The 27,864-nt window shown below is 34.4% G+C and overlaps 2 protein-coding genes across 3 annotated transcripts in view; one reads left to right on the forward strand and one right to left on the reverse strand.

Annotated features, from left to right (window-relative positions):
* The window catches only part of zdhhc9 (zDHHC palmitoyltransferase 9), a 40,310-nt gene extending 31,071 nt beyond the window's left edge, over positions 1 to 9,239 (forward strand). The window contains exons 7-10 of one of the 2 annotated variants that reach the window (XR_015506830.1): positions 2,612 to 2,715; positions 4,313 to 4,424; positions 6,822 to 8,224; positions 8,494 to 9,197. Coding sequence is in view for 1 of the 2 variants with exons in the window: in NM_001110026.1 (NP_001103496.1) it covers positions 2,612 to 2,715; positions 4,313 to 4,424; positions 6,822 to 6,989 (384 nt within the window). In the remaining variant the exon portion in view is untranslated. 2 annotated transcript variants of the gene reach the window in all.
* On the reverse strand, positions 9,237 to 27,654 carry sash3 (SAM and SH3 domain containing 3). The gene is made up of 8 exons (XM_087281791.1): positions 27,448 to 27,654; positions 23,381 to 23,470; positions 19,485 to 19,619; positions 17,465 to 17,609; positions 17,227 to 17,378; positions 15,351 to 15,560; positions 15,095 to 15,239; positions 9,237 to 11,294 (listed from the first exon to the last, which is right to left on the reverse strand). Exons 1-8 carry the CDS (start codon positions 27,508 to 27,510, stop codon positions 11,074 to 11,076), a joined length of 1,161 nt encoding a protein of 386 aa, XP_087137917.1. The 5' UTR covers positions 27,511 to 27,654; the 3' UTR covers positions 9,237 to 11,073.
* Positions 27,655 to 27,864: the final 210 nt, after the last annotated feature.

Genomic DNA, 27,864 nt, shown 5'->3' on the forward strand with positions numbered 1-27,864 from the left:
TTACACTACAAATTATAAACCTGAAGTGGGGAAAAACTATTCATATCCTGTTATGTACTCATGGAAAGTGACTCATGGATGTTTTATAGTAAATGTTTGCCATGTTAGATGAGATCTTATGTAATATAGGATTAACCTTGCACAAAAAGCAGCTTTAAATGCATTAGATGTGAGGTTTTAAATGTTTTTTCTAAATGTTTTAAACCAGTGGTTCTTAAACGTTTTTCATCAAGTACCACCTCAGAAAAAAGTTATCTTTGCAAGTACCACCATAATGAGCAGTATTGAAATACAGTAGCGTATTAGGTCTAGTAAAGCAGCTAAAGTTCAGTACAGTTCAAAAACGAGGCATATTAGTTCCTATTATTAAGAACATTTAAATTAACATGTGCTTTTAAAAGCAAAAATGGAAGGTTACTGTTCTTAAAGTAAAAAAAGAAATGACTCCAGGTTTATTAGCACCTGGAAATGTTGCCTGGACCTCATAAATATGGGCTTTATGTCAAATTCGTACACAAATCATTTTTGATAATTTATTTCAATATATGTAGCATGTACATATGACATATTTGATTCATCCGCGTACCACTAGAAGAAAGCCTGTGTACCACGTACCAAAGTTTGAGAACCACTGTTTTAAACCAACAAAAACAGCACCATGACCATGTCAAACTATGTGTGATGTAAAACATGACAATTGAGTGGCAATTCTTGGTAATTTTGCTAATTTCATTTTAATTAGTCAAGCTCCATGTTACGGAAGACATATTCATACTTAAAATTAAAATATTAATAATTTAGTCTAATTATAAAACTTAAACACTGGTTACATCGGATTAGTTTACATGGTATTTAATTATGTAGAAATTTTATTGAATTTAATTCATGTGTTCAAAAATATTTGGTTTATTAAATATATTGAGGGTGCTATCACACTAGCACTTTTGGTCCATACCCGGGTTCGTTTGAAGTCAGATATTGTACATTTAGCTAGTGTGAACGATGTCTTCTGAACTCTGGTGCGCACCCGTGAATGGTACTTGAGTCGCCAGAAAGAGGTGGTCTGGGGTACGGTTTGCACAAACTCTGGTACGGTTCACTTCTGGTTTGAATGCAATTGTACCAAATAACGGAAGTGAACCACCAACTGTACAACAAACTGTCGTTTTCATAACGTGTTTGTGTGTGTGTGTGTGTGTGTGTGTGTGTGTGTGTGTGTGTGTGTGTGTGTGTGTGTGTGTGTGTGTGTGTGTGTGTGTGTGCGTGTGCGTGTGTGTGTGTGTGTGCGTGTGTGTGTGCGTGTGCGCATCATGCACTGTACCTTGGTGACAAACGAGACTGAGCCAAGGCAAACACAGCGATATTGTCTGCTTGTCTTCTTCAAAAACAGCTGTGGACATGGTGTTATGTTCTGAACATTTATAATATTTTTGGGGCAGATGGACACATTCCATTATCGCTTTTTGTATGTCCAAAACCAAAACATCCAGTAAAAGCAGATCGACTGCGATGTGCGTACGTCTTTTCATTTTGGTGCTTTGCTTTTGTGGTCGTCATCTAGCAACAGCTGTACACACTACAGCAGCTCGATGACGCAAACGTACCTGGGTTCAGAAGGAAAAAAGACTGTGTGAAGACAAACCTTCTGAGAAGGTGGCAAGTTAGGACAATAGAACTTTGGTTCTGTCCGGGCAATTGAACCAAGTGTGAAAGCACCTTAAATATTTAAAGTCACAAATCAGCCACTGATTTTGTAACTGATTTGCCCAAATGTTAAACCCCATGGCACATAAAAGTACATAAAACTGGAAAAAAAATTTGACTCTTAACATTTTAAACACATTATACACTTTCCTTGAGCGACCCATATAGTCAAAACCAATCATATGGATGTAAAGAAGTTTCTAATGTGTGTATATTTAATGTAAAAACTCATATAAATGGCATGTCTAGTGGTTTTCATTGCAGCAGTTTGAATGCAGAATCTGTACTTCTGTGGCACTTTCACACTTAGCCCTAATGATTAGTTTAAAATGTTTTCTCGCCACGTTTGCCCTCTGGCTCTTCTTTTCCTGTTAATGAGGAGAGAAATATAGTGAGAAGCTGTGATAGAAGGAATGCACTTGCTGCAAGTAATGATGTCTGTTCACCTTTGATTTAGTATAAATTGGAGCTTTAGCTTATAATAAATTGATCAATACCTGCAGACACGGTTGAAACCAGATCCAGCTAAACTTCTTACTGAAATCTAAAACTGGTCTTTTTGTGAGAAATACGACACATGAAACTTGAGTTGTCTTTTTTTTAAATCAGGGTTTCCTGTGATAAATTCATATATTTCCATCAAGGAGCAGATGTAACAGTAACATGTCTTTTTAAGATGAAGATCCTTGAAGTTCTTGACTGGATCAAATTCATGATCCATAGGGAAGGAATGTCTAGAGCTGAAATGACACATTTTTAAATAAACCATAACAAATAAAACATTCTTTTTTTAGCAAGCTCCCTTTTGCACAGATTTTTACATTGTTATCTGGTGACCGTGAGTGGCAGTTCTGACTTTGTGCTGTTTTATTTTCAGTGCTTTAAGTACTTCATTTCTTATTCACAGATCAAAGGCTCATGGTCAGGGAAGAACCGCGTGCAGAACCCATACAGTCACAAGAACATCATTAAGAACTGCTGTGAGGTTCTGTGTGGCCCGACTTACCCCAGGTAGGAATGATACTGTAGTCTTGCTTAATGGTAGCATATTTTAACACTTGAGCTAGATTGTACGGGTTTTTCATTTAAAATAGCTGTTTTCTTTATTAACAGTATATTTTAGAATGTTATTTATGTAAATACAGAATTGTCAGCATGATTACTGTAGTCTTCAGTGTTGCATGATCCTTAACAAATCAATCTAATATGCTGATTTGTGATTAGTTGGGCAATGATTTTTTTTTCAAGTAATCAAATAAAAACAGGAAAAAAATGTTAGTTTTCCTGATTATTAACTATATAAAATTGTTAATCAGGGTAATATTTATGTATATTTAAAAATACAAAAATGCCTTGTATAGTTTATGACATAGTTTGACATTTTAAATCTTAAATGTAAAGCAAAGTTTGTTTTTGAACAGTAAATGTTCTTTAAATATCACATATATTTTAGTTGTTTATTTGCTCACAAAAATTAAAACAAAATGAAATTTTGGCTCTATTTTCATGTTTTTTATTTTTATTTTTTGGTTCAGGGTAGAAAAATAGATAAACATCTTTAAGTTCATTACCCACATGTAGGCGGTGCTGAAACACCCATTTTCATCTGATTGGTCAACTAAATTTGAGCTTATGAAGTCAACCTCCAAATACTAGTCCTCTGCGGATCAGCACCCAGGCCTAACTATGACATTATTTTAAAGACAAATGTCTAGAAATACTACTGATTTAAGTTTTTTATTCCATTTAAGCATACTGCTAACTGTGTGTGGTTCAAATGATAGAATATGTAAATTTAGTAATTTCTTTCAGTTTTTTGTGAGCAAATTAAAAAAAACTAAAATTGCAGTTTCCGCTTTTCATTTATTTCAGTTAAAATTAAAAATCAAATGAACGCAACAAACACGGACCCAAGTGTTGTACTCCATTTATATTCACATTATGAAATTAGGATATAGACACAATAACAATTAGATACTAAGCAGCAGAATTTGTTGAAATATAAAAATGATGAATAATAAATAAACAACAAATCTTTCTTTTTGAAACAGGCAAAAGAACAGATGAACTTTCACCATTCAGTGCACAAATGTAACATCATTAGCCTTCATTGAAAACCGCAACAGTGACTAATAGTAATATTTCACTTCTGCTGTTGTTGTTTATTCTACTGCTGCACCATTTACACTAATCTGAAATAGCATTAACAACGAATTTCATTTTCAATAATTATTGCTTTTATTAATTAGCTGATGCATCTCTACTTTTATCTCTGTTGAATACAAATGGGCTCCATTAAATATTATAATAATATTATTGTGAAAACTATCATTCAATTTTGGCAAAACAAAATGTATAAAAAAAGATTAATCAATACTTTGATTCAGCTTAAATACATTAAATTGCCAAACAAAATTAATTAATTAATATTGATAATAATGTGAAGTGATAACAGCTTGCAAATTAACATTTTACAATGTGTCTTGGAGTATGATTAAATGTTAAAAAAGAAATAGTTTGTAAAATAAATTGTATTAAAACAAGAAAAACAGCCACATCTGAACAAAGCATAATATATTTTTTTGGGGTTTATTATTTTTTTTTATAGTGTGCTGGACAGAAGAGGGCTGATGCTGGAGGACTCGTGTAGCTCCGCCCCCTCTAATGGTGCGACTACTGTTCCTCTCAATAAGAGCAGCAATCCTGCTACACAAACCACAGTAAGTGTGAGTGAGTGAGTGAGCGAGTGTTCGGCAGAAATACTGCTGGATGCCTTGCTGTGTGTGTGTTGGAGTAGTGAGTCTGCAAAAATCCTAAATCAATTACTCTAAGAGCTGGAAGGGTTATAAGGCCAGGGAAAAGAACCATATAGAGTAAATGGATGCTTTAAGTGGTTTTAACTTGATGTGACTTTCATAGAGCAAATAATAATAGAGCTAACTCCTCTAATTTTTATAACCTGGGTGTTATATGCAATTTGTTGTGTTTTATTGTAGTCTTAATTATACCAGAAAAATAAATATTTATTTATATTGTTATGTTTCTGCAAAAAAGATTGAAAATTATTATAATAAATTGTAGTATAGTAATTTTGCAATTGTACTGAAATATACAACCACAGATAACAATTAGGGATATAATGATTCACTGTGAGCGGTTTGAAAATGAAAATGAATTCAAATATGTGACTATTCAAACCGGTAGAAATGTTGAACTCATTGAGCTTATGGCAGGAAACACAGATATGCTGATATGCTGATATGCTGATATTTCTTTTTAAAAATGTAAAATCCCAGCACAGTCACAGTTTTAGTGTGTTTGTATTAATGAGTCTTCTTTAGTTTGTATTATTATATTTTTCTTTAGAATTTGTTTTAAAACAGCAATTTAGTTATAGGAGAAAATGTGTTTTGCAAAAAAATGTGTGGCATTAAAGAAAAAATGAAAAGGCTCTAATATTGCGAACAATCGAATTGTGACTTAAGTGAATCATTACATCCCCTATAACAATGTTAATACAATTAACAGAATTTTTAAAAAAATTACTTTTTCTTTATTTTTTACCATTTTAATATTTAAATTTTCATAGTCAGTTTTAGTCGTTTATATTCACTTTTTTAAATGAATTTCAATTTATTTATTTTCTCTCTCTCAGAACTAGTGCAGAGCCTCAAATATCAAGAGAGGCTGGATCGGCCTCCCCCAGATTATAATTAACATAATTTTTCAATTATTTTTTTATAGTATATAATAATAATAATAATAATAATAGTTATAATAATAATATAGAGTAGTAATTAATTACATAAAAACTATATAACAACTAACTATAATTAGATTTATTTTAATTACTGATGATTATTGACATTTGAATTCCTATTCATTTATTTACACTGGGCAAAGTAATGCTATAATAATCTTTTAATAATTACAAAAATAATAATATTATTCTAAATAATAATTTACATAAACCCCTATAGTAATTGTAATTAATTATAATAAAATGATTATAATTATGTTTTAAACAACAGTTTTTGATCCATCTTTATTAGAACTATTTTCACAATCTTATCACAAAAAATGTACTTACTGTGCGTTCACACTAAAGGTGTAAGAAACTGTAAGAAATCATAGTAGGTAACTGGAAATCCGGCGACCACAATAATCAAACCCTTGCGAACAACTGTGGTCGGAACCAAAGTTTACAGTGACCCTGTTTTCTGGACAGTGTTGCCAGATTGGGCAGTTTCCGGCAATTTATCATGACACTTTTATCAATCATTTTTGTTCCACAATTAACAGCAAGAACAAACATAGAAGCATTGCCTGCTTGACAAGCAGCACCTAATTATGTTCAAAAGAATTTAAAACGCCAAATGGGACTAATTTATACCCCATTTCGAAAGTAAAACATAGTCTTAATAGGGAGTGTAATCTACAAGACATTAAGTGCTGTGTGTGAGTGAGAGGGCCTAGTTTTTCGATGTGATCCAGTAATGTTGTGGTTCTGTGACTGCTGGTGTTAGATGCTGTATGGTTAAAAATGATGACCGTTAAAGCAACTCGGTTAATTTAGATTTAAATAAATTCAATTTAAATAAAATATAAATCTAATATTTTGGGTGTGTGTTGTTTTGCGTTTGGGTGGGTTTTGAACAGCTTTTGGGTTAGAAAAAGTCAGTTATATCTGGCAACACTGTCTCTGGACTATTCTCAAGCAGTGGACTTCTAAATTCGTATTGCTTAATTTCAACTCTCCTAGATTCCCACACCGGCAAACACACGCCGTGCTGCCCCTCACCACTTATTGCCACCGGCTCCAATAAGGGAGACTTTAAAACATTTTAAAAAATGTTTATGTTGCACAAGACTCACGATAACTGTTCTGTTCTCCAACAAGACGTCTTCTACTGAAAATATCATTTGAATTCTCATTAATCATAATTATCATCATCATCATCAAGACACCTACTCACTCCTGAGCGTGTTAATCTTCCAAGGCTCCCCAAGCCTCCTTTTTAAGTAGCAAATAGTGTATACTTACCCCAGTTTATGAATGACTGCATGCATGTGAACACCACTACTCGATTGCTGACGGTGTATTCATTTTCCTGCAGAAATCCTCGGCTCCCCTGATTCCCAATGAACACACTCCTGATGAAGCCAAGCCCAGCATTGGTTCAGGCACCCAGAAGAGCTCCAGCTCCCCAAAAGAAGAGAAACCCTCCTCGCCAATATCTCCCAACGCCGTCGCCCCTGCGGTCATTAAAGAGTCCACCCACTAGCTTTAACAGCGTTTTCACAGACCTCTAAATCTGAAGGACCACACAGAACAGCTGATTAACTCTGACGCTCAGAGCCGTCCGTACACTCTCACAGAACGGGACGCTTTATTTGCCTGAATCCTCCACTTGAACTCAAGATGAGAAACGGAGGTTATGTGACTCTACTCTCTGAATCACAGCATGATGAAACTCACGGTGAGGGAAATAGGGGAACCACAGACTGAATCGGATGAGAATGGGCCGCCCTGAAGCGTAATGTAGACATTATTTCCCTCAGAAGAGCTCATGAAATGTTGTTGTTTTTTCTGTATAGCCTGCCTCCATTATTCCTAAGCATTTGTGTGCCCGGTAAAACCCATTATTAGCTTCTGTAGTCATTTGTGCTGAATGCCCTTTGGATTAGACTTTTTTTTTTTATTTTGGACAAAGTGTGATAGGGAAAAGTGCTTTAGCCATAAACCGAGGCCTAAAGAATCTGCTTCATGATGATGGGGCCGTTTGGATCAGCTTAGTAAATCAGTCATAAATGTGATTCAATTCCATGACAACAGGACGTTAAAACTCCAAACTTGATTTTTACAATCAGCATGGATGGTGGAAAGCGCGATGCTTGTCGGTACAGGTCGATCTGCATCAGTAAGAGTGCCTTATCTATGCTCTACCATCAAACTCAAGTCTCCATAATGCCCTAATAATACTCATGCAAGTAACACCATCATTTTTATACAGCGCTTAATGATCTGCAAAAAAAGCCATGGAGTTAATGTACATAATGTAAAATTGATCGAAAAGCTGTAAATTCCCTTAAGGAAGTGGAAAACATGCCTGATTTGTTGTTATAGCTATTATTTTGATCTTGAAGTTAGGTTCTTCCTTCATAGCAAGGTCTTTCCTTTACTGTCTGCCATCATTTAGCATCATCTGTATGAATTTCTAGCCCTACTCAAGGCTAAATTGTGTGTTTGTGCACCAATTTAAAGGGATAGTTCACCCAAAAATGGTGGAACTCTTCCTCCACTTGTTCCAAAACTGTTTCTTTCTTCTGTTGAACACAAAGGAGAAATACTGGAGAAAGCTTAAAAAAAGCCATTGCCTGCCATAGTAAGAACTAAAAATACTATGGAGGTCAATGGCTATTTTTTTCAACTGTTGTTTGTGTTTCAATGCTTGGTTTTTTCCAACGTTCAACAAAGTTTAGAAGCATTTGAGTGTGAGTAAATGGTGGTGAAATATTTGTGTGAACTATCCCTTTGAGGAAATTGGTGTTTGTGCACTTAATCAGAGAAAAACGCTTTGGTTTCCATCTGAAAATGATTGGTCCAGGCATGGGAAAACCTTTATTTAAGCATGCTTCTGCATTCAATTGAGAACTCTTTAAATTGTGCTCCACACCTTATTTTCACCATGTTTACTGTAGCAGAACGTGCCCCCAGTGTATAAGCGAATGCGTATTTGTAGTCACATTTACTTATTTCACCATAATATGTTGATGGCCACTTATAAGGCACTGCACATCAGGGACTCTTCCATTTTTACATGGATTTCTAATAACCAGCTATATTTGTTTCAGAGACGCAAACACAGGCAGTATTGTTGTGTGGTTGATTCATTCAGAACGGCCAGCTCTTAAACCAGTGCCATCATACAGAAGTGTATAAGCTGGAATGGTAAGTGACATTCATTTAGTTTGATTGATTGCTAGTGGCTCCACTGATGAAGAATGTGTTAGGATAAAACTCGGAAATGTAGTCCGAATGCTTCTATCAGATCATGGTTAATTTCTTGCAAATGGGATTTTTTTTTTATTGGGCGAGTACTGTATGCGGTGAAGTTGAGGTGATTGATTGCACTGCGAATGGATGATGTTAATATTCATTTGTAGGTTGAAGGTATTACTGAGTATATGGAAATGTGCTTTAAATTAGTCAATGAATCCCCTTTTTCCATCAAGAAATTTGTGTCATTATGCAAATTCCTAAATGAGGCGCAAGAAAATTTAAGTCTGTAATGCCAAGTCAGTGTAAAGTGTAAATCAGAATATTAGCAAGCGATGGTCTGCTCTAGATGTTTGGAAACGATGCACCATTACGAGTTATGTTCACTTTGCTTGGTAATAACACTGTGATCATGTATATCCTCATACTCCTCACTTTCTACTTCATAAATTTGTGTGTATATGTATGTTCATTAAATTATAAGGTATTATTACTATTGTTTTGTGGTGTAATGTATAAAGAAGAGACTACATTGTGATTTTGTCAATAATTCTTAACAAATCATACAAACAAACAAACGGAAGTTTAATAATGAAACAAGTATTAAATCATCATTTCGAAAACCAAAGTAACCGCATAACAAGGAACATTACCATAAACAGGAACCAAATCCTTTGACAATAGAAGCAAAAGCATAATATGAAAGTACACATACATAAACTGAACAATATATGCTTTTCCTCTTTCATACTTCGCAAATAAAATACATTTGGAGCGCATCAGCTGCATATTACTTTGTACATTCAATATGACAGAAACAGTAGAATAGTAGTAGATAAAATGCTACTTAGTTTGAAGATTGAAGAAGCTTCTCAGATATTAGAGAATCACAGTTAGGTCACCGGCCACTTTGTTAGGTACACCTTTCCGACTGTTCGTTAGCGCACATTTCTAATCAGCCAATCACATGGAAGCAACTCAGTGCATTTAGGCATGTGGACATGGTCAAGATGATCTGCTGCAGTTCAAACTGAGCATCAGACTGAGGAAGAAAGGTGATTAAAGCGACTTAACGTGGCATGGTTGTTAGTGGAAATACATTCAGTTTACAGAGAATGGTCTTGAAAAAGAGAAAATAGTGGCAGTTTGGTGGGCGTTAATGCCTTGTTGATGCCAGAGAATGTCTAGACTGGTTCGAGCTGATAGAAAGGCAACTCAAATAACCACTCATTACAACCAAGATATGCAGAAGAGCATCTCTGAACGCATAACATGCCCAACCTTGAGGCGGATGGGCTACAGCAGCAGAAGACCACACTGGGTGCCAATCTTTTCAGCTAACAAAAAAAAAAAAAGTTGCCTGGTCTGATGATTTTTGATTTCTGCTGTGACTTTTGAATTGTAGGGTCAGAATTTGGCGTCAACAACATGAAAGCATGGATCCATCCTTCCTTGTATTAACGGTACAGGCTAGTGGTGTAATGATGTGGGGGATATTTTCTTGACCCATTTTGGGCCCATAAGTATCAACTGAGCATCCTGCCAACACCACAGCCCACCTGAGCATTGTTGCTGACCATGTCCATCCCTTTATGATCACAGAGTACCCATGTTCTTATGGCTACTACCAACAGGATAATGCGCCATGTCAAAGTGTGAATCATCTTAGACTGGTTTCTTGAACATGACAATGATATCACTGTATTCAAATGGTCTCCACAATCTTCAGATTTCAATCCAATAGAGCACATTTGGGATGTGGTGGAATGGGAGATTCACATCATGGATGTGCAGCCGACAAATCTGCAGCAACTGCGTGATGCTATCATGTCAATGTGGATCAAAATCTCAAAGGTGTATTTCCAGTATATTGTTAAATCTATGCCATAAAGGATAAGGCAGTTCTGAAGACAAAATGGGGTCCAACCTGGTATAAGTAAGGTGTAACTAATAAAGTGGCCGGTGAATGTATAGTACATGAAATATTTAACAGAAAGGATGGCTTAACAACCTTACAAGTAAATCTGATTTTAAAGGTTCCACCATGCTTTGTATTTTATGAAGTTGGGATAAAACACAAACACTATTTGCTTCCTACTATGCTTCCTTTTCCCACCAAAATCATAAAAGCTAAGCCTAGATTTTTAAAGTGGTGTCACTTTCTGAACATCAACAATGTCAAAGAGAGCTGTTTCCATTGATGATTACCTTCATCTAAGAGATGTTTTTGGCCTCAGTTTGGGCTGTACATGTGGAAATGTTTTTCTTCATGTGATTTAATCCAGTGTGTGGACATGTCATGCTCTCGACCATCATCGTAGAGAGTTACAAAGAAGCAGGATCAAATGAAGGAACATACACTGGTGGCTTCACTCTGTCTGAGTCTCAGGGCTTTCCTCCACCTTCATCACCTCAAGTTGTTCCTGTACAGCATTGAGCTTTATCTCTGTGTCTGGATCTGTCTCTGGCTCCGCTTGGGAATCCACCTGGGGCTCCTCGCGTTCGTTTGCCAGGTTCTCTGTGCTCTCATAACAACCCGAGTCCCGTGGCATTTCAGTCTTTTGCTCCTCTGCATCGGATTCATCCTCCGCTGGAGAACATAAAAGAAAATTAGTACATCAAACAGACTGTTGCAGATTGCATAATGCACAAATACAAACTATGATGGGCAAAATAGGCAGTCTAGACTCTGTAGGAATTTTACACTTTCATTTCAAAACATGGCATTTGGTTCCTTCGCATCTCAGGCTACTCATAATTAACCCTGGGTTAACAATTTGTCCTTGTTAAAGATCTTAGACGCCTGGTTGCTCTCTATTCATTTTTGACAGGACAAACAATGTGTTCAGGGAGTTTAAAATAGGGATTGTAAATCTGATAAGATGTTTTTCTTTAAAAAAGAAAAACTAAATGGTTTTGAAACTTGTGATCGAGCCTCTTGAAAAATAATATAGTAATTAGTGTTTTTGAACCATACTATAGTACAATACTTCAATTAATCCATTGTGGTAATTCTGTAGTTGCTGTTAATACAACAACTTCTGTAATATAAACATATGACCCATTACACTAGTTCTCTACAACTACACAACAGCAATATCTTTGCAATAAACCACCGTAAAAACTACAGTATACTTCAGTATTTATTACAGTTGATCAGTTCACTGTAGTTAGCTAATGTTCCAGTATGCCCTAACATTTATTAATAGTTGTAAATATGCTGTAAATACTATTATGCAGTAAAAAAAAACTATACTATAGTATGGTTAAAAAATAATATATTAAACTATAAAAACCATAATATTAAAATATTTAGCATTTACTATAAATTGCTATCATATTTTAATAGAGGGTGTGCCACCTCATCATTTTGTTTTCATACATGTAGTCAAATTATAAAAAAGTGAGAATATTGGGATTTTCTGTGACGATACACGTTAATATCCACTGCTGTATGGATAACTGTTCTTAATGTATAAAATAAACCTGACTTAACGTCCCCACACCAGGATTTAAGCATCTTCTTTTTTAATTGTACTGACAAGCGGCTGTGGTGATAAGACAGTAAAATTGCTGTAATTCATTACAAAGATGTAGTTTTAATTGTTACTACGTAAACATGTTAATATGTGGCTATCAATAAATTCAGTGGGCGGGGCAAACCAAACTCCTACGTTACCTCAAAATGGGAGGGATTTGGATCCTATTTTATTATCAGGACTTTTTAATATCACACCAAAATGACTGTAGACACTACCTGCACACAGTTCTGTCCAAACGGCATACAAAAGATGATTTTCATCATAGGTGCCCTTTAATGTCCTCAGTTAAATTCCTGTTTTCCATATTTGCTGTGTCTGTGTCACTGATTGGAGGAACACTTTTGAGCATTCTCAATTCAATATATTTGGGACTATAAAGGTAGGAATGAGATTGTTTATTCATACCAGTTTAAGAGTTTTCCCATCAAATTGACATTCCAGCTAGTTAATACTAAAAGGGAGAGTAAGTGAATACTGAAAGGACTTCGTGTAAAACACAAGTTTCCCTTCCTTTCCAAAGCACAAGAAAATCCTGTCATTAGCCTCTTTATACTTTAACACTTTTAACGAGACTGAAGTAGCGATCTCAATGACACACTAGTATACACTATGTACCCTACTCACTCGTCAAATTTTCAAAATGCTGCTTCGTCCACTACGTAGTTACCGCTGAGTGTGTGGGAATAAAACTGTATATAATCTAGTTCCATATTAACAGTGATATTAATATTACTGAAAAGTTATACACTGTTTTTTATATTGTATAATTCTTATTTAAAACTACAGCAGGTCAAGTGTTGGAGACATTTTATCCTATTGTCTTTATGGACTTCCTGTCTACCAGCCAGGGTCTCAATGACTGTGACTTTTACTTGTTTCTTTTAAGGAACTCATTTGTTAATAAACTTGTGTGGTCAGCAGCTGGGCAGGTTTCTAACACCTACATATCTGAATAGGCACTGTTATGTTGATGTGATGAAGGCTGTGAAAAGCCGTTTATCTTGCTGTCTCCAATACTTCATTTATATGCTTTGTTCAGCCATCTCCACCTAGACACTCTCCTCGTCCTAAAAACATATTACAGACAGAACATCTTTGTCTCAAATGAGACTTGATTTCAGACTGTACACACTTGTAAAACACTTCTGTAGGCTCTTGCAGACTCGTGGACTTCTTGAAGGTGCTGTTTGACTGCAGACTAACCATTACGTCTCAATAAAGAAATTCTGTTTATTCGAGTCTCCTGGACTGGGTTGTCATCTTTATTAATTATTTTTTCAACTAGTGCTTAAGGGGGACAACGCGGTGGCGCAGCAGGTAGTGCTGTCACCTCACAGCAAGGTTGCGGATTCGAGTCTTGGGTGGGTCAGTTGGCATTTCTGTGTGGAGTTCGCATGTTCTAATTGTGTTTGCGGGGGTTTTCCTCCGGATGCTCCGGTTTCCCCCACAATTCCAAAAACATGCAGTATCGGTGAATTGGGTAAGCTAAAACTGTCCATAGTGTTATGAGAGTGTATGGGTGTTTCCCAGTAATGGGGTTCAGCTAGAAGGCCATCCGCTGCATAACAACATTTGCTGGATAAGTTGGCGGTTTATTCTGCTGTGGTGATGCCTAATTAATAAAGAGACTAAGCTGAAAAGAAATGAATGAATGAATGAATGAATGAATGAATGAATGAATGAAGTGCTTAAGCTGTCCAACATTTCACACTTAATTTTTTTTCTTTTTTTTTTTGTTCTATTTTGTTTTTTAGAGAAAAATTATGTCCATATATGTGGACCGAATGTTTTTTTTAAAGCATATATATATATATATATATTTTTTTTTTTTTTTTTTTAAACTTGTTTTGACTATCAGAGTAAAAACAAAATTTGTTTTCCATTTTGGACAGTTAAAAATAGGGTTGGAAACATTTCACATGCTGCAAAACCGTTGCAGAATGACACTGCATGTCTGTAACAAAATATAAAACATTCAAAGTATTTTAAAATAGCCACATAAGAGCTAAAATGTGCTTTCCATGTATGAGGACACTCAAGCCCTAGGAGGATATGAAACTTTACAAGCTCATGCTAACTTACCATAACCCCAACCTAACAGTCTACTAATAATCTAATGAGGATTAGTTGGCATGTAGAAGCAATGTAACTTCAATTCAACAAACCAACCATCAAAATAAAGTGTGACCTTAAAGTGAGCTTATCTTTTGCGAATTTCCTTGTAAAAACTATTTAAAAAACACACTACACTACTAAAAAACCCCACTGAACAGTACACAAGTATGTGACTCAGGAGGTGTCAAAACATTCACAAAGAGATTGAATCAAGCAATTTCAGTAGAAATCAAGCATGTTTGCTAACCCTGTCTAAGCGTGCTTTCACACCTAGACTTTTGTTTCGGAACCCGTCTCGTTTGCCCAGTTAGCGCGGTTCATTTGGCATATGTGAATCCAGCAATCGCGCTCGGATCCTCTCCAAAACAAGATTGTCTGAATCAAGAGGTCTGGGCTTGATTGAAACAAACTCAATGTGAGGAGAGTTTTAGTCCATTTAGAAAACTTTGCCATGTGAAAGCGAACCGCACCAAGAACAAAGAGCAACAATGTAACAATTTTAATTCCTGTTTCGGAACAAATGAATCGATTCACAGGTGTGAAAGCACCCTAAAAACAAACAGAAAAAAAAAAACATTAAAACGACCATAGGTGGTTCATTCCACTGTGGCGACCCCAGATTAATAAAGGGACTAAGGTGAAAAGAAAATGAATAAATGAATGAATGACCATAACTCGAAGTCAAGTGCAGGGTAAAAAGCTCTTATGGTGTTTTGATTCTACATGGACTTACAGTCATGAATCAGTTCTGTGGCTTTCAGTATCTTTACACGCTGCTCTGGGTCTGTGATGTTCAGATCATTCAGGTGGGACTCCTTCAGGCCAGTAAAATCCTCCAAACTCTGGAAGCCGTGCATGGACAGGAGAGATCCCAGCTCCTAATGGAGTTAATCATAAGAAGTCTATGATCAGTTCCTTTTGAACTGGGATCTAATTATTATTGAGCACATATTATTGAGTTAAAGTAACAAAAGTAACTTGAGGCTTACAGTCAGGCCTATTCTCTCCAGAACTTCCTCCAAGGTTTTTGGTTTGGCTTTCTGGTGCCCATGACTGTGGCTTCGCTTCCTTTTTGGTGGCGTTTCCTCCTCTGGTAGCATTGAGACGTAGACGAATTTAAAAGAGCCCACTTTGTTGTTGAGTTTGCCAGTCCAGGTGCCCACTGGGGGTTTCTCAATAATCTGGATGATGTCTCCTTTCTGTGCATTTAGAAAAATGTCAGGGCAGAACACGCTTTCTGCACAGTACACATTTGATAAATCTACATACATTTCTTAAATTATCTAAATATTAAAAACTTTAGAGGATTAAAGATGCTGATTACCGCTGAAATGTGTCACCACTGTCTTGTGAAAGGGGTCTATTGTGACAGCCATTTTATAGCTTTCTTTTTAAAAATGTTTTTTATTGTTGCAGTTATATAATTTTTGGTGAATGAATTATTAAATACGGTTTTGCACTATTTTACATTATTCACCCCAGCTACTGGAAAACTAATGTAAACTAACAGATGTTAAATTACAGAAATTTCCTGAAATCTTTTTGAATTACAGGAAATTTCTGCAATTTAACATCCGTTATTTTACATGTTTTCTCCCGCACCCTAGCTGCTGGTAAAAAAAAACATAAAATGACGAAATTGTTTTTACTGTAGTTTTTAGAGAATCTTAGCGTCCACAAAATCTTGCCATTATTTACTTGAAATATTATTTTTGCTTATAAAAAATTAATTTTCTCCTGTTCGCTGGATTTTACAATTTATAAATAAGTTTTTGAGTAAAATCAAAGAGCTTAGAATGACCTAGAGGCGACACTCTAGTGTAATTTGGCAGTCATTTTGGAATGAAAACTACATTAGAACAACAGCATATTATAAGTCTGTAAATTAAACTATTAAAAGTGCTGATGATTGTGATAGTAAGTGCTGTATTGTCGTCTTTCAGGTTGTATCTCAGCTTTAATGCGCTTTTTAAATAAATAAATAAAAAACAAAGCAGCTGCTTGCCATCGCGACAGTAATGAGATCGAGATCCAATGGACAGCCGATCACTTTCACTCCAAAATGGCAGAATCCCGGGGCTGTTGCTGGGCGCTGCTGTTGCAGTGGAATGTTCTACTGAGTGTTGCCTCTTGGTCATTCTAAGCTCTTTGGTAAAATGTAGTTTTTTTTTTTTTTATAAAATACTGACGTTTGTTCCAACTTCAAATAAACAAAGTGTTTTTTTTTTTTGGAAAATACTGATGAGGTTTTTTCAAAACTTCATCATTGAAAGCAATTTTATGCATAAAATAAAAAAGATGGCATGTTTATTCATTCTAGTCAACACAACACCATTGTTTTAACAGAAGATTTAAAGAATAAATGATAAAAAATATATAAACGACGAGTTTTTTTGAGTTTTGAAGAAATCCTATCAAAATAAACAAATAATACAATTTTATTAAAACTCATACCTAATAAAAACTAACTTCACTAACTTACTACTTTATTATTAAGTCTTTCTCCTTCAAAATGTATTTTAATTAAACTTATTACATGTATTTTATTGTATTCTACTTTCAAACTTACCACCAATTTCTTTTTTTTTTACAGTAATATATATAAATAAATTACTTATTGAAAAATAAAAATAATGAAAAGTCAGAAATAAAAAATGGATTGAAAATTGATTGCTTTACACAAAAACAATGCCACAATAATTATGCAACGATAAATAAATTAAGTAAACAATTACTTAAAATGAAACGTTTAACGAATAAACTGAATTACAAACAAACAAAAAGGAAAGAATCCATTAATACAGGATCAAATAATAACAGCTGTCATTTTGGAGTCCCAATCCAAATATTTTTGGGAAAGCTTACCTGTAGTTTGAGGCAGTCTATATCATACGGGCTGGGGGTGAAGTCAGTTATGACAACGGCTCTGCCGCAGAAGGGCCCCATGTAGGTGCTGTCCTCCAGTCTCATACTGTCCCGCTGGCTGAATCCGCTGTCTAGACTCTGCCTGTCTGCACCTGCTCATCAGCATAAAAACAGAAGTCATTCAGGCTCGCGATGTCTGTCCAGCTTTATACAGTAGTGTGGCTTATAGATGGCTTACATCCAGAGAGCTGGCGAGAGAGCGGGCTGTGGATTGTGTCCTCTGAGCTGTTGGAGCACACTGATGTCCTGTTTCCAGCAGTCAGATCAGGCGTCCAGTCAGTGGGAGACATAGGGGACATAGAGCCGTCCTCACCACTCTCATTCTGAAACACACACGTTTTAGATGGCCACAATGTTTATTTGAGTTCATATTATTATCACCAAGAATCTTGAAAATGTAATCCTGATATCATCCACATGGGGGAGACAAATTTAGGTTATATTAAGTGTGCTTCATGGGTAAAGTTGGTAAGGTGGCTGGTTTCTTGCAGGTCAAGTTTACACAAAATACATAATAAAAATAAAACATGTAATTTTTAAATTTATAGTTCTATAAAAATATTTTTAAACATGTTAATATTTTACAATACTGTAGTAAAATGCATTTATGTGTATTAGCTATTTTTATTTAAATTAGATAAAATAAAATTTAAATATTTAAATTAGATTTTATCTAAAATTAAATTTTATTTAATTATGTGGGTGCAGTTAATATTTTTTTTAAGTTCGTAAAGTTTCCGCAAAAATTAAATGTGTAAAATCAAACAAATTTTTTGAACAACAAATTTTATTTTCATTTTTATGACAAGGGCTTTGCCGCAGAAGGGCTCCATGTAGGTGCTGTCATACAGTCTCATACTGTCCCAACTGAAGCCACTGTGTATTAGCTATTTTTATTTATTTTATTTTATTTTATTTCAACCCATCACTGGGAAACATCCATACACACTCATTCACACATACTACAGATAATGTATGGAGCTAATAATGTGCCAAAACAATCTGAATTTGAATTGTGTTCATCTGAAATATTGGCAGGGTGACGCAATGGCGCATTAGGTAGTGCTGTTGCCTCACAGCAGAATGGTCCCTGGCTTGAGCCTCGGCTAAGTCAGTTGGCATTTCTCTGTGGAGTTTGCATGTTCTTCCTGCGTTCGCGTGGGTTTTCACCGGGTGCTTCGGTTTCCCCCACAGGAATTTTCCGTACACATAATGTGTATGGATGCAGCTGGAAGGGCATCCGCAGCGTAAAACATGTGCTCGATAAGTTGGCAGTTCATTTCACAGTGGCCACCTCAGATTAATAAAGGGAACTAAGCCAAAAAGACAATGAATGAATGAATGAATTAATTAATAACAACTGTAATTTTATCAATCTGAATTTTTATATGCCGTAAAAAATGTTTTGAATTTGAATTTCATAACTTGAATATTGAACATCTGAAATGTAAGACATTTGAATTTTTCAAGGCTGAATTTTTTATAGACATATAGACATATTTCAAACAAAATCAGAACACAAAAAAGTTTGAAAAATACATCTATAAAAAAAATTCAGACATCTTACATTTTGGATGTTCAATATTCAAGTTATGAAATTCAAATTTAAGTTAAGAAATTCAAAACAGTTTAATATAAAATTCAGATTTATTAAATTACAATCGTCAATAATTCAAATTAACACATTCAAATCAAATTCAGATAGTTTTGGCATAATATTAGCTCCATAAGAATTTAGCTTACCCAATTCACCTTTACCACAGGTCTTTGGACGTATTTATATACACAAATATACAATATACATTTAATGTACATCAATTTAACAAAAGAGTTACCGTCTAGACTGTCCAAAAAGTCATAAAACACTTACAAGATAGACCAAAATATATGAATTTGGTTTTTCCAGTGTTTTTTCATTTTGACATAAGGTCATCCCCTTTACTCTTTCATTTTTAATACAAATATAATGTATTTGCAAACTATATACACCAAAGACACCAAACATTTTTTTTAATTTTGACACTTATACATCATTTTAATCCTTTTACATTATATTTTTTTATATAAATATAACTTTTTAATGTATTTTGAATAAAAAAAACTATCCAACAAAGCTTAACATTACCCAAGATGAATAAATATTGTTTCTTTTGATCATTGCATCGTACTGTAAAAGACACCTGAAAGTTTCCACTCACCCCCTCCTCTGCAAGGGCTTTCTGTACCATCTTGGATGTTTTACGGGTCATTGTGCGCGTTATGACATTTCTCCATTTCTTTCCCAGTTTCCCGTGACTTTTCCCTGATTCCTCTGGTGGCGCAGCTTCAAACAGCTGAAAGACATTTTTTGACAAAACAATTAAGCTTTAAGTTTTATTTCTTCCCCCACTTCGTCAGTATCTACTAAATTTGTCTTCTCGATTCATCAAACTTCCTCTTGTCTAAAACAGTCTATGAAGTCCTTGAATAAACATTGATATTTGTGTTGCTTGTCCTCATATCTTGTTGTTTGGTGAACTTAAGACGTAAAAGAAACTTTGTCTTTGCCTTACAATGAACTGATTTACCTCAAGTAACCTCACTGTGGGCTTTTTTCAAAATTACAGATTTTTTTGATGTGCCTTTTATTTTGATGCTTTTTTTTGATGAACGTTTTGATGTGCCCTTGTCCTGTAAGCTGAATCAGCATTCTTTATCAGTGCTATAACCGCACTATATGCAGTGTTAGTTTTAAGGCGCTGGACCGCTGTTCTCAGGAGGATTTCCAGTAAAGTCTGTGGCAGTGGTTTCTGCGTCACTATCATTGTGAGTCAATTCGGCTCCTCCTTTCTGAGGCCTAAAAGATCATGTCAGAGGCTCTTCCTTTTACTGCAAGGACAACATGTGCTGCTATCAAAGGCATAAACAAAAAAACTAAAGTACCTGACAGTGCTGAGGGGATTTTACAGCAGTCTCTTATAGATGCATTGTGCTTTTATTGCAACTTGGCATTTCCACAGAACACTGTGTTTTATTATCATAGAGGATACTGATTAACGGCTAACATGTATATTATTACTCATTTATATTTACAGTTACAGGTATTATGCATGTGGATCAAAGACAAAACTGCACTTTTCTGTACATTATTATGTGTCATGTTTATTTTTTTGTATTTTAATTTATTTATTTTTTGACTGCATTTTAATTAAACAAAATAGACACTTTAAACAAGTTTAAAAAGAAACCTTTAAAAGACACTTAAAAAGTGAAGGGTATACACTTATGTACATAAAGTCCCTTAAATTATGCATTTATTGGTCACACTTTACAATAAGGTTCATTAGTTAATGTTAATGCATTTACTAACATGAGCAAATAATGAACAATACATTTACTACTGTATTTGCTTATGTTAGTTAACGTTAGTTAATGAAAATACAGTTGTTCATTGTTAGTTCATGTTAACTCATGGTGCATTAACTAATGTTAACAAGCATGGACTTGAATGTTAATAATGCATTAGTAAATGTTCAATTATGATTAATAAATGCTGTACATGTGTTGTTCATGATTAGTTCATGTTAGTAAATGCATTAACTAATGAAACCTTATTGTAAAGTGTTACCCATTTATTTTGATGATGACACCAAAATGAGACGTTTGTTATTTTAAAACATAAAATATACAGTTGAAGTCAGAATTATTAGCCCCCCTTTGAATTGATTTTCTTTCTTAAATATTTCCCAGATGATGTTTAACAGAGCAAGGAAATTTTCACAGTATGTCTGATAATATTTTTTCTTCTGGAGAAAGTCTTATTTGTTTAATTTGGCTACAATAAAAGCATTTTTATAAAAAAAATATATATAAGGTCAAAATTATTAACCCCTTTATGTTTTTTTCGATAGTCTACAGAACAAACCATTGTTATACAATAACTTGCCTACCCTAACCTGCCTAGTTAACCTAATTAACCTAGTTAAGCATTTAAATGTCACTTTAGGCTGAATAGAATAAAGTGAAATATTATTTACTGTCATCACATAAAGATAAAATAAATTAGTTGTTATACATGAGTTATTAAAACTATTATGTTTAGAAATGTGTTTAAAAAAGCTCTCCCTTAAACAGAAATTGGGGGAAAAAACATACATGGGGCTAATAATTCTGACTTCAACTGTACACACTGCTGCTTTTGGATTTTTTAGTTAGTTTTTAAAAGAGGCCTTTTCTAAACAAGGCTGCTTGTATATATTTAACCTGATTAAAACTAATATTGTTAAAAATATTTTGAAACATTATTATGATTTCTTATAACAATTGTTTTACTTTGTAATACTAATAATGTAATAACATTTTTCATCAACTATCAGAGACTGACTTGGTACTAAAGAAATATTCATTCATTCATTTTCTTTTTGGCTTAGTCTTCTTGCTGTGAGGCGACAGCGCTACCCACAGCACAGCCAGAAATATTAATTATCAATAATAATGATTGTGAGTTAAATGAACTTGCCTTCTGTTTAATGATTGCCAAAAGGCTTATAACATTAAACTGGAAAAATCCTTCTCCACCCAGTTATGTACACTGGATGCCTGATCTAATGCAGACTAAAAAGCATTTTAAGGGCTGTAAACAAAAACAATTTCTAATTTCTATAGCTTCCGAGCATCCAAAAAGACCCACACATTGATAAATAATGGTATGAGAGCTGTTTTAACATTAAGTTTTGATTGAATTGCTTCTTGTTACAGTTATGAAACAGTTTGATAACAAGCAGGAAATGTTCATGGGCCAATGACATGACCACATTGAAATGGTCTATTCAAATTAAAAAAAAGTATACAATTTGTGGTAATACTGAAATAATTGACACTATCTGGCAACCCTTTCTATATTTAAAAAAAAGTTTTTTATGGCAAAGCTGTGAATGGAGAGTGTTTTTTATTCGTTTATTATTTCTTTGCATTTTTAATTTTTTTTAAATTAATTAATTTTCTACTGCTGTACCTTTTGCATATTTGTATTTATATGTTTTTTTTTAATTTTGCTGTAAGGCAAACAATGTGTTATATCATAGTGTTATATCTATAATATTATATTATCTATCCTATAAATTGAAAAAAAAAATCCAGGTTGCCTTAAATTATTAAGCTGAATCAAATTAACCTTAAATTAAAAAAATTAATTCCAGCGATTTTAAAGATGAATTTTCAACTTCATTGCTCCAGTCCACTCCAGAGTCACATGATCCTTCTGAAATGCCTCTAATATTAATGATTATTATTATTGTCATTATTCTTATTATTATTATCATTAATGTTATTCTTATTAATGGTAATAGTAATAAAAGCAATAATGACTTGAGAAATAATTTCATTTGAAACTACATACAATAAGTAATAAGTAAATATTTAACAATTGAACATTTTGTTTTAAATTTGATGAATGTATTCTAAAAAAATGTTTTATTTGTGTTTAAGCTCTTAATGCAAGAATATATTATTGTATTGCTTAATTCAGAGAGAAAGAAAATGTGAGCTAATTGTTTTCTGCTGCTAGATTGGAGCAGTTGATGTTTTGTGACTCTGTATTGGGTGCTGTGACTCTCTGACTAATAAGCATCAATAAAACAAAGTTAAACCAATGATTGTGAAAAAAAGGTTGTACTACCTTATTAAACAAAGTCAAGTTCACGAATCTGTGCTTAAAAAGGAAATCCTACTAACCCCAAATGTATAACACACAATATAATAATTTACATAATGTATAATATATTCTTGTTTCACAAATAATACAAAATTCAAAAGTATAATATATAAGATGTGCCCAAACGACCCCAGTTTCTTAAAATGAGACAGAAGCAGGCTCTCTGCTCGAATGCTTCACGAGAGGATGACATCTGTCTAGATATTTTTAAAACAGTGTGGCTTAAGTATCATTTCAGCAGTTTGCTTTGGCTACTGAAAGCTTATTAAATAAAGATTTTTCTACACAGATGCCACTGTTGTTTTACTTCTCGAAGACAACAGATATTGGACAGTAATGTGCACAGCTACTCATTATACATCTTTTGTTTGAACAAATGAAATGAATCTCTCCTGCACTTACTGATTCGTTCAACAGAGGCTCAGGGTTGGTTACAGGTGACGAGGGCTTTGACTTCATAAAGTCTTTGAAGCTAGCGGATCTTTGCAGAGGCTGTGAACACAGACATATTAACAGTCAAAGAAGTTAGACAGAGGAAAGCACAGTCATACGATGGATGTATAGATGGATTGTTCTTTTATTTCTCATCATAACTCAGTGGCCTTTGGTTGAATGCAGAATCATCCAGCATCAGACTTACCAAATTGTATCTCTGTGCATCATGAACAAATCCACTTCAGTTTAACAGAGAGATCATATTATAATGACCATTAAATGTTATCGTAATTCCACAAGCAAATATCCTGATCAATATTCTGAAGCATTATCAGGCCCCCAGAGCAACATCTGAGCAGAACAAAAAGACACATTATCCTTTTCAGATCCATAGACCAGAGGACATTACAAGAATGAATTATACTTGCTTTCAGCTTGTGTTTGAAGGACGGATGAAAAAAAAGAATTGTTTGTGAAAGCACAGTTTCACAGGAAGGAGAATGTATTCATTGAAACTTTACATTATAAAGTTGACGTAATATAATGTTGGTAATAATAATGTGTTAGGCTATCTCACAGGTGTTAAACTCAGTCCTGGAGGGCCACAGCTCAGCACAGTTTAAGCCGCGGTCACACTGGACTTTTCTCCCCATATATACAGTAGACTTCCATTCATATGCACCTGAATGCATCAGACCGGAAACGCAATTTAATTTTATCGACAAGTATCAGCTTGATGTATTATTACTAAAAACTTATGTGTTATAATCCACTGGTTGTACGTTATATTTGTTTACCTTTTGTTTATGTGATCAAATTTTGTTTTATTTGCATATATACTGGCTAAATATAAAATTATCGGTACTGCCAGGAAATTCCACATCTGTGAATTCCTATAGCTCTTCATTTTGGACCCCTTCAGATGTTCTAGCAACTTTACAACTAAATGTGGGCTAGAAGTATTACAGCATTTACAGACTTTCTGCTTAATATCGGATAACATTTCATTTTAATCATCTTAACAGACAAGTTACTGACCAGTCAAGTAGATGCTGATTTATTCCACAAACACTAACCTCAACCTAACTGTCTATTATACAGTGTTGGGGAAAGTTACTTTTCAAAGTAACGTGTTACAGCATTGAGTTACTCCCCAAAAAAGTAACTAGTTGTGTAACGTTACGTTAGTTTTAAGTTATTTTTGCGTTGCTTTTTATTACCTGGTTGATGCTTGATTTTTTTCCCTACAGAACTTGCAAGGTATTTTTCTTTCTTTTTTTTTTAAGACGAGCTCTGCTTTTAATGACAATGTATAACCTACACCTTCATTTACCTTAAAAAAAAATAAAATAAAATATTTTGAATAATGTTACCGTCTGAGAACTTCCTGATGCTCTACATTTCATATATACAGAATAATAAAAGTTGAAAGCAATGTGTTTGCTACTTTTGTATTTTTAAGCCAATGTCCATTGAGACTATAATCCCCTTTTCTTCCATGTGTTCAAAATTATGAGAATACTTCCATCACAGAAATGTAAGGCTCTGCCATCTTGGTTTTTGTCTGTTTCGTTTCACTGTGTATTGCACTGTATATTATTACAAATGACAATAAAGCCAACTTGACTTAAAATAAAAGGTCAGCAAAAAAACGTGCGCCTCAGATGAAAATAATAATTACATATTTTGTTTGTATTGTTAGTTAAGAATGTGAGATTGTTGATTGTATTGTGCAGTGTGACGTGTTAAAGTTTACCCAAAGTCGATTCATTCAAGATTAAGACATTTTCGTTTTGTTAATAAATGTGATTCAGTGTGGGTTTTGAGGGATGCACGGCATCTTTGTTCCAGTTTGACTTGTTGCTCTTATCTGAAGTTTTCACTGTGCCACTTTTTTGCAGCACAGGAAGTGGGTCTTTCAAAACCAACATGCAGCCAATCCCTGCAGAGCTGTGCACTATCTAGACAACATCACACAACAGACTGCAGTCTACGAAGAAAACCAAACGCAAGACGTCAATACTGGGAAAACAAAAGCTGCTGTTTGATCTTGTCTATGTTTAAAGGGATAGTTCACAAACAAAAAGGGAAATTTCCTTACACTCAAGTGATTCGAAACTTTAATGAATTTCTTTCTTCTGTTTAACACACACAACACTTTTTTTTTTTTAAAACAAACAAACAATTAACATCCATAGTAGGAAAAAATATACTACAGATTTCATTGGCTGCTTTTACCCTCAATATTTTTTTTAAAATCTTTTTTTTATTTTATTTTATAGTAGCAATGTGTACAGTACAACGATTTCACTAAGAGAGTGCACATTTCCCATTGCTAAACATTTTTCTTTTTTACAAACTATAAAGTAAGAAAACACAATACAAAAGATTCATGAAATAAATTATATGAAAATAACAGTAACAATAAAATGGTGACATAAATAATATCACAAACTATATATACATCGGTATATTTACACAAGTATTTTTCAGATTGACTTTATTTACTGAATATCAGAGCTTCCAAAATAAATAACCATGAAGTGAAAGGGTATAGTGTCATATTGAGGGTTTTCTATTAGTTTATGTACTTCTACCCAAAATTGTTTTACTGGACTATCCTCAACATTTTCAGTATATGTGTTCAACTAAAGAAAGAAACTCAGGTTTGGATAAAAGTGAAGGGTGAGTAAATGATGGCAAACTTTTCATTTTGGGGTGATCTATCTGTTTTAAAGAAATAGTTCACCCTAAAATAAAGCTTTTTTCCGTTTCATTCTTCTGTTCAACACAAAAAAAGACATTTATAGGAAAACTGGAAACCTGTAACCAATGACTTCCATGGTATTTGCACTTCCTACAGTAGATGTCAATGGTTACCAGTTTTCAGCTTGTTTCAAAATATGTTCCTTTGTGTTCAGAAACTCATGACGGTTTAAAACCCCTTGAAGGTGAGTGAAAAAAAAAGTTAATTCTTTCTTAATTCATTCTTGGGTGAACTGTCTATTTAATATTTCCAGTATTGCATATTGCACTGTAAAAAATGCTGGGCTCCACATAATTCCATGTTGTCCCAACACAAATCAATCAAGTTAACGTACTGATTTTTACAAATTTAAGTGGATTGAACATAAAATAATCAAATTGTCCCAAAAGAACTTAGCAGCTCATTTTAAATAAGTGGTTTAAACAAGCAGCAAGTCATTATTTTTGAGTGTGTTACATTAGAATAATTGCAAAATTCCCTATTATTATTACTAACCCAGTGACAACGTTCATATCATCATCATCATATGATGCTGAAATATTTATTTTGACAGACTTATTACTCATAATCTAAACTCTAACCAAAGAGGAAGCTGCAACTTTTGAGATGATGTGGAAAAGTTTTCATTTACACCATGACAATGATCATCACCTGTACTGTATGTCACTCTACTTCTCTGAATAATGATATGAAAAAGACTAAGGTTTAAAAAAGAAAGCATAAAAACATCAACCATAATGCACAACAGCAAGACTGTCAGATCTCACTCCACTTGGGGTTTTATGCATTTACCAAACACCTGCAGTTTCAGAGAGGAGAAATATCGAAACTGATCGTTGTTACACGCAAGATCTGAATCAAATGGAAAATAAGAGTAATGCTGTCAAAGCAGTTAACCGCAAAACAAGAACAAGAAGAAGTGGAGCGGCCTGTGAAGATGTATGTAAATGAGACTTTGACTTCAGGAGGCGAGTGTGGATGGTTTTTTTGTGAAGAAGCAGCTCTTCAGGATGTGTGGTGCGGTCTGATGTGTCTACAGGAACTGCTGCACAGCCATGCATTTCACCAAAAACAATCATATGGTTTCAGTTCTTAAACTCTAAAAGTTACAAGTCTGACGTCAAACGGAACCAATAACAATAGCACAACTATTCTCATCTCTAAATGAAAAGTCACCAACAATGTCATGTTTTAAGTTATTTTGGCACATTCTGTGATAGATGACCTGCAGGAGCATCATTCATGTGTGGCAGATTCAAACTCTTACCTTCTTCTTCTGTGCTTGGCTCTGCTCCTTTTCCGAAGCGTTGGATGGTTTCCGTCGTAACATGATGGTGGTCAGTGTCTCCCAGCCGTCAGGTGTGTGTGAAAGTCTCGCTCCTGTCAGAGAGACAAAAGCCACCAGCGGAGGAAGAGGCAGAAGAAAAGCGCTTCTCTGATCGCTGGAGTGCAGAACTAAACGCTTGAGGAAGTCACATGACTAGACAGGAACTTCTTTTTTTAAAAGGTGGCTTTGGTTGAGATGGTACATATCAGATAAAACAACAAACCAGAAACATTAATGACCTATTCATTATATATGTGGAGTACAGTTCAGGCTGAGGGAGTTCAGGGAGAATGGAGTTCAGAAAAAAGCACAAGGAGGGTTTTACCGTTATATATTTATTCATGCACACACACACAC

This window comes from Danio rerio, chromosome 14 (assembly GCF_052040795.2).
Source record: "Danio rerio strain M-AB ecotype USA chromosome 14, GRCz13ab, whole genome shotgun sequence".
NCBI classification, from domain to species: domain Eukaryota; kingdom Metazoa; phylum Chordata; class Actinopteri; order Cypriniformes; family Danionidae; genus Danio; species Danio rerio.

What these genes read in the sequence shown, in the direction of transcription:
- sash3 (XM_087281791.1), bottom strand. Translation starts at nt 27,510, where the DNA reads ATGTTACGACGGAAACCATCCAACGCTTCGGAAAAGGAGCAGAGCCAA. An exon ending in TGGAGAGAATAGGCCTGACT is followed by an intron (nt 15,240 to 15,350) that starts GTAAGCCTCAAG and finishes TAACTCCATTAG; the next exon opens with GAGCTGGGATCTCTCCTGTC. An exon ending in CACAGAACTGATTCATGACT is followed by an intron (nt 11,295 to 15,094) that starts GTAAGTCCATGT and finishes TATGTTCTCCAG; the next exon opens with CGGAGGATGAATCCGATGCA.